This window comes from Oreochromis niloticus, linkage group LG7 (genome assembly GCF_001858045.2).
Source record: "Oreochromis niloticus isolate F11D_XX linkage group LG7, O_niloticus_UMD_NMBU, whole genome shotgun sequence".
Taxonomy (NCBI): Eukaryota; Metazoa; Chordata; class Actinopteri; order Cichliformes; family Cichlidae; genus Oreochromis; species Oreochromis niloticus.
Genome location: NC_031972.2, coordinates 46,339,336 through 46,352,557, shown reverse-complemented (window position 1 = coordinate 46,352,557; position 13,222 = coordinate 46,339,336). Strand labels below are relative to the sequence as shown.

Below are 13,222 nucleotides of genomic sequence, written 5' to 3'. Positions count from 1 at the left end.
TTACTATTTAAAATTGTTGTTGCTGTATTTACTGAGATTATTTTCACAAATTCTTTTTCATCTTCTTTTTTTCTTTAAACTGAAAGGTTAAATCACATAAAAAATAAGGAAAATAGCTGGCTGTGACCGCCGTCCTGTGTAACTGTAAAACTTAAAAAAACAATAACAAAATGTACCGGCTGTTGTATGTGCACTTTAAACTCGCAAGGAAGAAATATAATCATTGCATAACACGAAATCTTGGCATGCACCACAGAGGAAATTTTAAGGATGATTGGTCAAGCTAATTGCTCTCTTATATCAACAGAAATCTAGCTTAAATATCACTTTACGTCAACAAACCTGAATAGCAAATATCACACACTGCAGTGCATCAGACCACTATTATTATGCCTCGCTATACAAGTGCCAAGCCATCAGCGAGCAGTGGATGCCGCAGATGGCCTTTACATATTACATATGCTGCGTTTGGTGCTGGGATAGTATATGAAAAGACCCTTTTACATACAGTGCCAAAAAAAAGCAAAACCACATTCTTATATCCAAACATATCAGGCCATCAGTATAGAGTCAGTCAGTCCTCAGTCTGCCAAATGCAGTGCTGAGGAGAAACAGCGGGGACGGATTGAGGAGAAAGGCATATGCACTGATGGAGTGGCTTGAGAACGGTCAAAGATTTTCAAGAAGGTTTTTTAAAAAAGGACACTTAGCTTATGCAGTCACATCCAGAGTGATTTATGCTGGGTTTGTCAGCAAAAATAAATAATAACAAGTTTCCTTTGAAGCTAATTTGACTTAAATATAATTTCATTTTACAAATGCTGCATGATGTAATGTAAGACAATAAAAGAGAATGCTTTTGTGAAAATATATTTTGTTCATTTTGCACGGGGAGTCTGGAGTTCATTGTTAGCCACATTTTAATGAACTGCTCTGTAACCGAGTGAGGACAACGAGCTTCCACTGGCTTCGTAAACTCGCCGTGCCAGCTTCTTCCCCACAGCACGTTTGTCTTTGTCACCGCCATTGAGATGGTGTGTGGCCAATATCTCTGTGACCCTGACTGGAATGCCAAAACATTATCATTTTCCGGCGGAGAAAACACTGGGAGAAATGTATCAGGTACATTTCTAAGATTCTGCTTGATTTCTCAATGAACTTGGCCCTTGTTTTCTCAGTGTGACCCGAGGCCAAGCCTTCCCAGTTCGTGTGAGCTTTCACAAAAGCAAGCCTCAGAGTGTGCTTGAACGGCCATGGGACGGAAACGCACGCTGTTTGAGTTGGGAGAAGTGCAAACACAGACAGTGCATGGGTCATTGTGTGAGACAGAGAGGAGAACGAAAGACCCGCTCGCACTGCAAACACTCCCAGCTGTTCTGATCGATGTTTGCGTTTGTGTGTGTGTGTATGCATATGTGTGCACATGTCCACGCACTTGTACCTGTCCATAACTGCGGCCAGATACAAATATAGCACCACACCTTAAGTCAATGCAGTCCATTTAGACTTCATAGGTATGTAAACTCCAACACCAAAGTGTGCATTTGATGTGTCCGCAAAGTTTACCTGAAAAGTGGAGGAAAGTTAATACCTAATGAAGTTTTGCAATGTTATCTCATTCATATTCCTGCCCATTGAGGCAAAACAGTCACTAATAGCTCTCAGCCAGTGGACCAGCATGCACTGGAATCAATTATGTAAGCTGCTTATTTTAAAGTACTACAGAGAATGTTGCAGAATTACAAACACTGAAGTCCTGAAGCAAACCTCAAGCTTACTTGTTATATTTGATTTATGCTTTATTGATTAGTTGGGGGGTTTTTTTGATAGTGTTGGGTTTAAAAAAATATATAACAGCAATTATGCAGTTGAATTGTTGCTTCTGGGCACAGGGAACAAGTCGTGTTAATATTATAGATGAAATTGTGTCTCAAGTGCCAAATTGATGTGGACTCTGTCTGTTCAGAGCTTTTCTCATATCCACAGGCTTATTAGAGGGCAACAAAGAGCACTGCTTGTATTCGCTCCACTGCACACAGTGTCTGGGGGTTCTTTGCTACAGACACAAGCCACATGTCTGCCAGATTTTATTGTGAATGTAAATGCTAGGGTTCCACTCTCAGACCAAGGAAGCTAAAATGTGATTGATATACTTATTTTTTGGTCAAATCGAGGTCTTTTTTATGTGTTTTTAAGCCATGAAATAAATTGTCCCTGTGTTTGCCCTGAATGTGTGAAATTTTGCTCTTACTTCCTGTTAAAATGCAGTTTTTCCTTCCGTCTGTCGCCAAGTGCTTTCTCAAAGGGGGTCATTTGATTGTTTTCTATGTATTATTGTTGGGTCTTTACCTTGTAATATAAAGCGCCTTGAGGCAACTGTTGTGATTGATGTATTTGGCACAATATAAAAAAACTTGAACTGAATTGTATTTGTATTACAGCTTTTTCAGTGTCGCTAAATGTATCTTGTAAGAGAGATTTTAGTCCCAATAATAATGATCCAGTGAACTAAAATTGGCAAAAATTTAATTATAACAACAAATAAACAAGATATGTGTATATATGTCCCGTGCTCATTCCAAGTGACAGGCCCATGCTTAGACTGTGGCACACAAGGGCTTCCTATCCATCTGATTTAATGAAAACAACTGAAGGCAAAATGTTTGCCCAAGGCAGTCAGACCAATCAAATACTATTGAAGAGTGAAAAGGTTGCATTTCATTTCCTTCTGGAGGTTTCTTCGAGTGTGTGGCTGTGTGTATTATTGTGCGTGTATGAGTCAAACTGTGTTTGACATACTAGGTCTGTGGGCACAGACATTCATTACATTATGATCCCCGGATGACATATAATTTTGAATTTTTAACTTGGGAAGGATTCTGGAGAGTCATCAAAACACGTGATTAAAAACAACAACAAAAAAAACCCAACTTCAATACTGAGGGAGGGGATAGACGTATTTTACTGATGTGACTTCATTGTGTTTTTTGGTCATTAGCAGTATCAGCTGGAATATCAGTAAGTGTTTGAGCAGACAGTGTAAAATCTGAAAAACAAACCGTGAGTTATGACACATGTCGTTTGATGAACGTGCTAAGATTTGTTCCAATAAAATGTATTCCTGCCGAACTACTGCATGCAGTAATTATCAAGTGTATATTGTATTACTTTTGTGCAAATATACATCCTCAGCTAGTCGCTCCCGTAGACACATGGAACAGTAGCAACAAATCTTAATTTCAGTCATTCTAAGACCTCTCCAAGTTGAAACCGGACTCTTTTCTTTCCTCTATGTCATTTCATTCATTTTACTGAGTGTGTTCTTGAATATAGACTACAGCTTTGGCATGGTGTCCCAGACTGTCAGATTTGGGAAAACTGATCCTGCCTCCCTGCACTGTCTAAGAACCCTGGCCTGATCAGGAAAACACCCGTGACAGTTTGGCTAGTGGCCTTCCAAAGAAGTGAAACCTATTTAAAATAGCAACATTGCAAATTAATGTTTGAAGGTTTTAACATGAGAAAAAAACACTCCCCCCGCCTTAAGCTTCAGTTCAAACTTCATACATTCTCAGCAAGTGTGGTGTTGGGCACTGCGGAGAGGAACCGGCTGTTGAAAAAAACCCCTGCCTTCTATCAAGAGGGCATGGTGCAGCATTTCAGCTTCCAGGAAGAAGTGGGCCCGGGATTCATGCAGACCCAGCCTAGCAGATCTATGTTTGCACACAAATGCACACAAATGAGCTTGTAAGGAACTGATATATCAGTAAGCATGGTGAGGAATTAATCAAACACACCCTGTTTCCATACCTGCAGCTGTGCCTGAACAGGAGAGACGAATAGGTCAAATCCATTCAAAAGGATAGGAGGAATGACTGGGTTGGTCTAACCTTTGACCTCACAGTTCCATGTATGAGTTGACATTTTATATGCACTTCAGTTACTCCCAGCATGCTTCTACAAATCTCCATCACTGTATTCACAAAGTGAGCCTGAGCTTGGCTAATTGAAGGAAGTGTTAAAATTAAGAGGAACAGAGAGTCAGAGGGAGACGTCTGATGGAGATTGAAAGGGGGGACTTTGCGAGTACAATATAGCCATTTCCCCCCTCTTGCCTGGGGCCCAGCGTAGATGTGGTGGACCCAGCCCCAGACGCCACTCCGTGGTTTGGCACGCTGTGCATTTCAGCCTTCTCACTGTTTCCAGCTGAACCAGCTCCCATGCAAACACATGGGCAACCGGTGGGTTTTCTTATTTAGTTGTCGGTCAAGCGTACTTAATAATATTCAAAAAGACAGTGCGACATATCATACCACGCTTGCCAAAATATGATCTGCTTTTTTTTTTTCTTTTCTTTTTCCCCTCCCTCCCTTCCCAACATTTTTCCCCTCTGCAGTTTGGGAAGAGAGCACGGAGATGAAAAGGAACAGATACACAATGCTCCAATCTAGACAAAGTTTGGCTGGCACTTATTAAAGTAATAGAGCAGACTGAGAAAAATGGCAAGCACAGAGCAAAGACAGTGACTGCCTTTCAAGAGGCTGCAAATGGAAATATTTCAAATACAATGGCCCTGAAATCCAGCACAAAGCGGAGGCAGTGATGTGGCGTATGACTTACGCAGATTGATATGTCCTCGTTGACCTAAATGCTGTCATCCCTGCCTCCTCTTTTTGAAGTTAAATAAACAGTGTGTCACAAGATCTTCCACATGCCACCCAAGTGCTTCAGTGTGTGAGAGATTCTCTGTGTGTGTCCGCAGTGCTTGTGTCTAACGGTTTAATTTGTGGGTCCGTATGCAGATTTACTGCATGGACGCAGAGGGACGAGGAGTGTGTGTTAGTGCGCACGGCAATGTGTTCGCCGGTTTGGATGCGTGTGACACGTCTGTGATGACAATGGCGAGTGACAAATAATGCTGACGCACACTGTCCCGGGTCTTGAGCCTTGCTTCAATAAAAAAAAACAAAACGAGTCAGTCCTTTGAACATTTTAATTAAACTAAACAGGACCATCTCCACCCAGGCCTATGAGTTATGTACATTTTGAAGACAAACAAGACCATCTTTTACAGGGCAGACATCAAAAACATGTCTTTTTTATGTCACCCTGGGCCTGCATGTTGACTTTCATTATTTCTAAAATCCATCTGGAATTTTGATGGGCATGTTTTGAAGGAAAAGGCCTTGAAACCACAACGCAGGGATGTCTTGAAACAAAGGTCTCTGCGGTTTTGTCTGTTTCTCGTGGCGAACAACAGCCCGACAGTCTCTGTGCTCAGATAGCTCATGTCTGTAATTTTAGTTTATGCCATCATTATTACAACACGTTAGCTATTTTTCATGTACTTTCTTTGGAAATATACTGAACTGATGGTTTATGCGTTCTTTAGAGAAACATACCAGGGACAATAAAATTTAAAGAGCAAAGAGAAAAAGGGTTCCTTGGACTGTGACTAGCTAAAGTAAGTAAGTAAATAAATCACTCTGATTAAATATGATCAGTTTTGACTAAAAGTGAACTAAGGTAAATTCTAAGACTGGAGTGGCCTCGTCAGAATATCAGTTTTATTACATTTTCTCCAGTAACCAAAAAGGAAGCAGGACATGTAAAGTGACATATCTATCTATCTATCTATCTATCTATCTATCTATCTATCTATCTATCTATCTGTGTGTGTGTGTGTGTGTCCTTTTGCCACCAGAGGGAGTCTTCTTAGTCAGACATGTACAAACGTTCCCAAAGGATATAACTCCATAGTCTGAACATCTGCTCAAAATTCACATCATCCTGGCTCATAGGCAAGAAATGTGAATATTGATGTTTTGTTTATGTTTTTTTTTTTGTTCATGCATTTCACTGTTAATCAAAATCACTGACAGAATCCCATTGAACCAGTTCATTATTATTAATTATTAGTCATACAGTGGTATTTTTTTTCCTCAAACAGCTGGAAAGCCATTCCTCCTCTGTTTTTATTTTATGGGGCTTACTGTTGTGGTGTAGCCCATCACTTGTGGGGCAATGCCTAATGTTGCAAGCGCCTAGCCGGGGCTACAGGCCTATAAAAGGCCATTTCACTTCGTTCCTTTTAGTTTTCCATACAACAACTGCACGTGTTGAGCTCAGCATTGAAGCCCGTCCCATCCTCTGCATATCCATGCTGCAGGAGGAGGAGGAGGAGGAGGCAAGGAGTCCTTTTGTTACCTGTATTAGACTACCTGGCGGTTGCAAGTTAGTAACGTGGTCTGTGTTTAAGATGTCTTCAAAACATAGAAGCAGCGATGTTCCAAAGCTTTAAACACCACGAAATCCGCGTTTTTTTCCTTTTCTTTTAGGACACTGCAGTATGCGCAACTATTTCTCCCCCCTCGCTCTCTTTCTACCTGCAAGGCACAGCAAGTAGGAATTGTTAATTAGGTTTTACCGTCAAAGTAAGGACGAATAGGAGGCACTTCCTCCAAGAACTCATTCACCTTTCAAGTCCGAACCTCTCTCGAGTTTCACTTTGGAGTTCTTAGCCACCTTTCAGGTCGTCATCAGCATCTCACCTGTACTCGCGGACCATGGATTTCGCACGGTCGATTATTTCCAAGGAGCTTCTGCTAGATGTCGCGGGAAACAGACGGTACACGTGCATCTGGAAGGGCTAAGAAACCTGCCAATGTGAACGGAAAGCGTGGCCACTTTATGTTACAGTGCATGGCCTCCGGACAAAGTGGCAACGATCATGCACGAAACCCTCCGAAGACGGAGTCTCTACGTGTTCCTGTGTTTTGGCATCATATACCTCAGACTTGGGTGAGTTTTTTGTTGTTGTTACTTATCGAGACACTGTCGCTCTCGAGCCTCGGTGTGAAATTCGTTGCGACAGTCAGGCACGCTTCAGAGGGGAAAAGCATTTTAGAGGAAAGATTCGACTGCCCTCTGACCTTAGAGTGAGGCATGAGGATGAAAAAGTAAAATCAGGTGTGTTTAAACATGTAAGAGTCATTACATCTGAACGGCTATAGCTTGGAGAGGGGTATTATGCGTAAAAAAAATGCAGGTCTGTTCTCGTGCCAACGGGCAGTGCGATCGATCGGCGTTTACCACAGAAGCTTATTTAATTCACCTCCCGGGGACTCCTGCTTTGTTGCAGAGGATCATTTGAGCCGCTGTCTCTGCCTCGGATTCAGCTCGGCCCTGCATACCTTCATTAATAGTGGCAGACTGAGTTGTAGTTCCACATTCCATTGCCCAGACGGAGTTTTTACCTGTTTTGCAATACCTCACCTTGATGCATAAACACAGAAGGACGTCCATGCCTTCCTTCTCTGCTGCTTCTACCGCAGTGCCTCACGGGCATGATCGTGTTAGGATCTCCAGGAAGATAAGCAGAAGTTAGTTTTTTGCGCATTTTTAACATCATACTGTTAATAAAACATTAATTATTAGTGAAATGCTCAGTGAGCCGAAGACTACATGTTCTAACCTATCTGAATCCAATACACTGAAACCAATATAAATTAGCTGCTATAGCCATAATAAGGCCCAGGGGTCCTGTGCAGCCCTGCCTACCGGGAACGTTGCGCTGCAGATGAGAGAGATCCAACCGAATCAGAGCAAAAGCAGGGCCTACGTTATAAAAAATAGACTGTATAACAGGTTGTGTTGTTTTTAAGCCACACTGCATTTGCTTAGTGGGTTAATTCTAGGCAATTGCCCAAGAAATAAATAAAAGTTAATAATTAAAAATGAAAGCTGGCACCAGTCACGACCACACCACATAATAGTATAGAACATGTTTTTATGACTCTTTTATTCTAACAGTAAGACTGATTATGTTTGTCATATACATCAAGTTAAGGAGTGCTTCTAACTTTGTTGTATGCTTGTGCTTAGAATGACAGTAAAGTAGATCTGATCTTATCCTGTCTTACATTTTCAGCTGTAAAATTGAACGACTGGGCCCCTGCAGCTTGTTGTTAATGCTCCGACTGCGCAAATCTCGGAGATTCGTGCGGTCAAAACGAATCAAATAGCCAGAACCTCGTGAACAGACTTCAGATTTTACACGGGGTTCATATCACATGACAGTAGCTCCTTTATGGGGTCTCTTGTCTTATTGTTTACTAATCCTGAGCAGTTAGCTCATTCCTTCCATCCTTTTACTCCGGCTAAGTCTTTCATGGTACCCTCTTCGTGTACAATGACTGGATCCTGCAGGTGTTGAGTGAAAGTCACGATGTTGAGAAGATAAAAAAGCCTCCACTCACCAAACCATGTCAGAAAAAAAAAGAAAAAAGAAAAAACTAAAAAGAAAAGAAAAAATCAGTTTATGGCAACAATAGTGTAGTTTTCACGCCTTTACTTCCATCAATCCTGCAGCCTGAGCATAGAAAACCCTGCCTCAGAGCAGGGTCTCAAAATAGGATGACAGCCATCAGAGCGCAGCAGACAGGCAGGCAGAGCAGAAATATTATAGACGCCTATAGAAATGTTATAGTGTTACCGCAGGAAAGAATAAGGTCACCGAACCCCTGTTTGGCTTCTGGGAATTATGCTTTATGTTTCCATGGAAATGTCACATCAGACAAAGACATTTCTTTACAGCAGCATGGAAAAATAGCTAGAATCATATCTGCCACTCACAGATAGATAGATAGATAGAGTCACTTCGTTAACGTGATGCCAACTTGTTGATTCAAAATGACACATCCCGCCAAGACGTGCGCTGATTTCTTACACATGGAGCCTCGCTGATGGTGCGAGGCTGAAGCAGCCAGCCTCTGTGTTTGTTTATTTTTGGCTGGATGGTGGGGTTGGGGGTGGAGGTTGCGGGGGTGTGTGGCTGTGTCGGTAGGTGGGGAGGGGGTGATAATGATGAATGAAACCTTCAGCGCTGTCCAACGGGAATCAGATGAGTGTCACCCTATTGTCCCACTGTGGCAAAGTGGGCGGATAGCAGTGTCTCTCCCTGCCCAATGGCAGGCACGACTCTCATGAGAGCGGAGAGAGGCACTTTTCTGCCATGCAAAATCCCTAAAACCATCATCATTCCGGCTCGGGAACCCACAGTACTGTGTAACAGCCTCCGCTGCTGAGAGATGACAGAGCCAATCTCGGCGCACACACGGCCCTGGGAGCTTGGAGCTGCGTAGAGTCGCTGCGCAAACACAAGGCGACGCAGAGCGAGTTTTTTGATTTTTGTGCGGAAAAAAGGATTTAAAGCCGGGGATTAAAGAAGGTTTTTTTTATCCCTCCTCCTCTCATCGTAGTCCGTCTCGTCTCACTCAAACCGAGCGTGGCCGTTTTGCTCAATGTCATCATGATCCTCTTCTCGTCGCGCAGTGTACTGCTGTCAGTCTACTACCCGCAGATTTTCCTGATCCTGACGAGTGGCAGCTACCTGTAAGTTTGAGCCAATTAACGAGTCCTTCACTCCACAGGGTGCGCGCTCTCATCCTCAGCAACACAAAGATGCACGGGTTAGGCTTTCCTCCTCTCACAACCCTCAGTCTTCTCAATAGGGGATATATTTTCTTCGCCCTAATATTCAAAAGCCGATAAAAGTGGATTATTTCGCTCATCCCTCATCCTCAGGTCAGAGTTATTTACACCATGATACCAAAACTGTATCGAACACGGACCGGGTCTAACAGAAGTGCAGCTCAGGCGGCATATTTGATTGTTCAACTGAACTAATGTTATCCAAACTAAAAAAAGAAAAAGAAAAAAAGAAAAAAGATAATACTCATCAGTAGAAACACCCGAGTCCACGTGGGAAAGCAGTAATTTGGCGTAAAGCTCTACGCTCTAATGTGCCATCCCCTCAGCGAGCATGTCTGCGGAGTAAGTAGGGCTCGTTTGGGTCAGGCTGTTGGATTTAAAACATTTTACAAAATCGAGGAAAAATAATACTTTAGGAACTGCAACATTGGTCCATTTTGGCCACTGAGTGGCAGAGATGTTCAAGACAATTAGATGCGGAGATTCTGTTTTCTTCCCCCTGTGAGAAAAACTTCATGCAACGTGGGTCATTTTTACGCATGGAAGCACCTTTAACCTGCCAGAGCGAGCGAAAGACTACCACGCATTACCTCACCTCTCCCCGATTTCAAGTATTTCGATGTTACCGTTTGAGCCCACATCTTAAAATATCCCCTATGCAACACGTACGTGATTGGCACCGCAATGCGCTGAGCTCTGGATTAAAAGTATTTCGCAGAACGGCGGCTTTCTTAAAGTTTCCAAAATAATTACTGGAGCATGGTCCCTGCTCCATCCTCTGCTGCCCGGAGACCCCAAACCTGATGCTGAAATAGATGTGGTTTTTTTTGGGGGGGGTTCAGTTAAAAGTAGGCTACGCTGCTAAGTATAGTGATGGCTTGCACATCAAAGTTACATACCATTGTTTGTTTGGATTATTTAAGTATGTTTTCAGCGGCGTATTAACCGCAGGATAAGCCACGTGGAGAACATTTAAACATGGGTTCAAAATAATACAAAACCCCTTCATCAAAACTATACAGGAAATGTTTTGGCATGTAAAACTGTAAAAAAAAACAAGTTTTTTGTGGGCAGTAAATACACCCCGAGCCAAAGTATATATCCATGTAGACCTTTGGGGTCACTGCACACCTCGCCTGTGGAAACAGTCAGAAAACTGCGGGTGTGCGTAAGGGATTTTGTTTTAATTAAAACCACTCTCAAATGCTAAAATTTGTAAATGCTGCTAGATTTGCTGTTAATTTCATCAAGGTGTGTGTGTGTGCACGCGTGCGTGTGTGTCTGTGTGTGTGTGGTGGGGGGAATAAAGAGAGTATTTATTCACTTGACTTGAGTAAGTTGGGCCTCAGGCATTTTTGCGAGGGCCCTCCTCTTGTAGAAAACAGCCTGAGAACGTAACGGCCTGTCAGTTAGGTTCAAAGTGTTCCATGTGATGAAGCAGGTGGCTGTAAGCAAGCTACATGCCATGACGCAGATGATAGTTCCTCTTAAGGCCACCACACTGCACAGTGATGGAATCTTTAAGCTCCTCACCACATAGTTAGGATTTAAGCTCTTCCACAGAAATGACTTCACACTGACCTAAACTAGTGTTTCGTTTACCTTTCCTGGTGACTGTTTTAGTCTTGAGGTTTTTGGGATCAATGTAACACGGTAATGATCATGTTTTATCAGCGCTAAGGTTAAATTATTAATGAAAAATCAGCTTTACCAGCTGAAAAATCAGAATAGAAAGAACAATTAATGGTGGACTCTAAATGTTTTAGGTTTACGTACGGTTTGTGGTATGGGTCGTGCAACATGATCACACTTTCCACCTGCTCCTTTAAAATTAGCACCCACCTTTCCTCTCATCTCTCTGCAGCATCACTGCTAAACCACAATCCAGTGACGCTGCCATTAGTCGATTAAACAGCACACAGTTTGCATGAAAAGACACAACTTTTGCATCAACTCTCATCCTGTAAACCTGAGGAAGCTAGACAGGCCGGGGCTTTGAAATTCATCAGCCTACTTTTAAGTTCATGTTGACAGTCTATCTTATGGGAGATCTGTGTGGCTGTGGGCGAGCTGTCCCCCAAGCTTCTGGCACACACAGAGCATACACTAAGCAAACAGATTCGCATTTGTGCACTTTGATGATGCAGGGATTTAAAAGCTTAGCCCTGGAATTCTCTGTTTGGTGTTGTCTGTTGGTCGGGTTTGCCCACGGTAGACTGTGATTGTGTAAATTAGCATGTGAAGGACATGAGAAAGAGCTAACAAAGGAGGCTGAAAAGAGGTTTCTTTGTCAGAGCTAAAAATATCACCTCGACGCTTGTGTTGGATTTTTATCGCAAACCCACCTTATTCATCTCTAATCTTCATTATGGGAGGAAGCAAATTTCTCTAGTTGCACATTAAACTTGGCTTAATGAGCCCGCCCTTTCACTTTTGGACAAACGGGATGTCGTCGTTGCCATGAACTACCGTGTATGCAGCGGAGGGTCAAAGAGGGTCAGAGAAGTTTGAGCCACTTTACAGCTGAGAAAGCAAAGCAAGATTGAAAGAAGCAGCAGGCTGTAGTGTTCGCTGTGAATGCAGAAGGCACCTGATGAATGTCCTCTTTTCTTTCTAACAGGGGATTTTAAAAAAATTAATATGATTTTTTTTTAGAAGTTAAATCCCTATTAGATAAGTTTGCATCTAGTGTAGTGGTGCACATGTTTCGCAGACCAAATTTAATTCTTCTTCTTTTTTTTTCTTCTGTCTAATAAACATCAGGCTCATGGTTTTCTATTCTATATGAAAACGTGTATCCTAACATGTTGACATTGATTGATTTATGGCAAGTTTGAATGTAAAATCAACAAGCATGCCCATTTTGCGTGTCCCTTTTCAGTGTTTTAGTTCACCAAGAGAATGTGTGTAGCCCTGTGTTTGGTAACAGATACTTGCCCCACTGCAGTTAGGATTTATTCTAAAGTTTGTCTTTGAAATTGAGATTTATGTTGTTCTTCCATTGCGCAGGAACTTAAACAACAATCAGAAAAGAGAACATGGTCGTCCGAGAGGTTTTTAGCTATCCCGACTCAAATCCACGCTCTAAGTCAGGGCTTCTCAGAACGAGAGTGTGCTCCGAGCTCTAAAATCGACATCTCCGAGAGCTCTGTTTCTGCAGTCTCTCCCTCTCTCTTCGTCTCCTTCATCCATTCTTCCATTTCACCCCTTATATATGTTGCCATTGCTTTTCGCTGACACACAGCTCGCCTGTGTTAGTTTGCCCCGTTTGTGGTCAATACTTCGGAGGTCGACGTCATACTTCAAAGGCGGTGTTTGCCTCCGCGCTCATTTATGGCTCCCTGTCCCTGACATGTTTGAAAAGTATGTATCTACATGGTTTCAAGGGCTATAAACAGAATCTTGGAGAAAGTCTGTGTTTTTCTTTTTCTTCTTCTTTTTTTTTGTAATCTGTTTTGGTGTTCCCATTGGCCATAAAGCCATCTCGAAAACATGCCGTTGTACCTATCAAATATGTTGTTGTATGTTTGAGGCGAACCGATAAGGACATGTCCTGGGTCATACAAGACTCTACCACTTTAGGATTGGAGAAAACCAGTGCTGAAAATCTTACATGTGTTCAATGCAAAGCCTCTCATTAAATTTATGGGCAATTTACACCCCAAGTATTCTTCAAACGCATACTGTAATTACACAAATCATACAAATCGTACTTTATATGAGATTTGGT

General features: G+C 42.3%; 1 protein-coding gene across 3 annotated transcripts in view; it reads left to right on the top strand.

Moving 5' to 3' along the window:
• Positions 1-6,114: 6,114 nt before the first annotated feature.
• Positions 6,115-13,222, top strand: part of wnt7bb (wingless-type MMTV integration site family, member 7Bb) — a 41,046-nt gene continuing 33,938 nt past the window's right edge. The window contains exon 1 of one of the 3 annotated variants that reach the window (XM_003443833.5): positions 6,115-6,801. In XM_003443833.5, coding sequence (XP_003443881.1) covers positions 6,731-6,801 — 71 coding nt within the window. In that variant the 5' untranslated portion in view covers positions 6,115-6,730. Of the gene's footprint in view, positions 6,802-8,834; positions 9,394-13,222 lie in introns of those variants that run through there. The other 2 variants (XM_025909209.1, XM_005451043.4) reach the window with 2 other exon arrangements.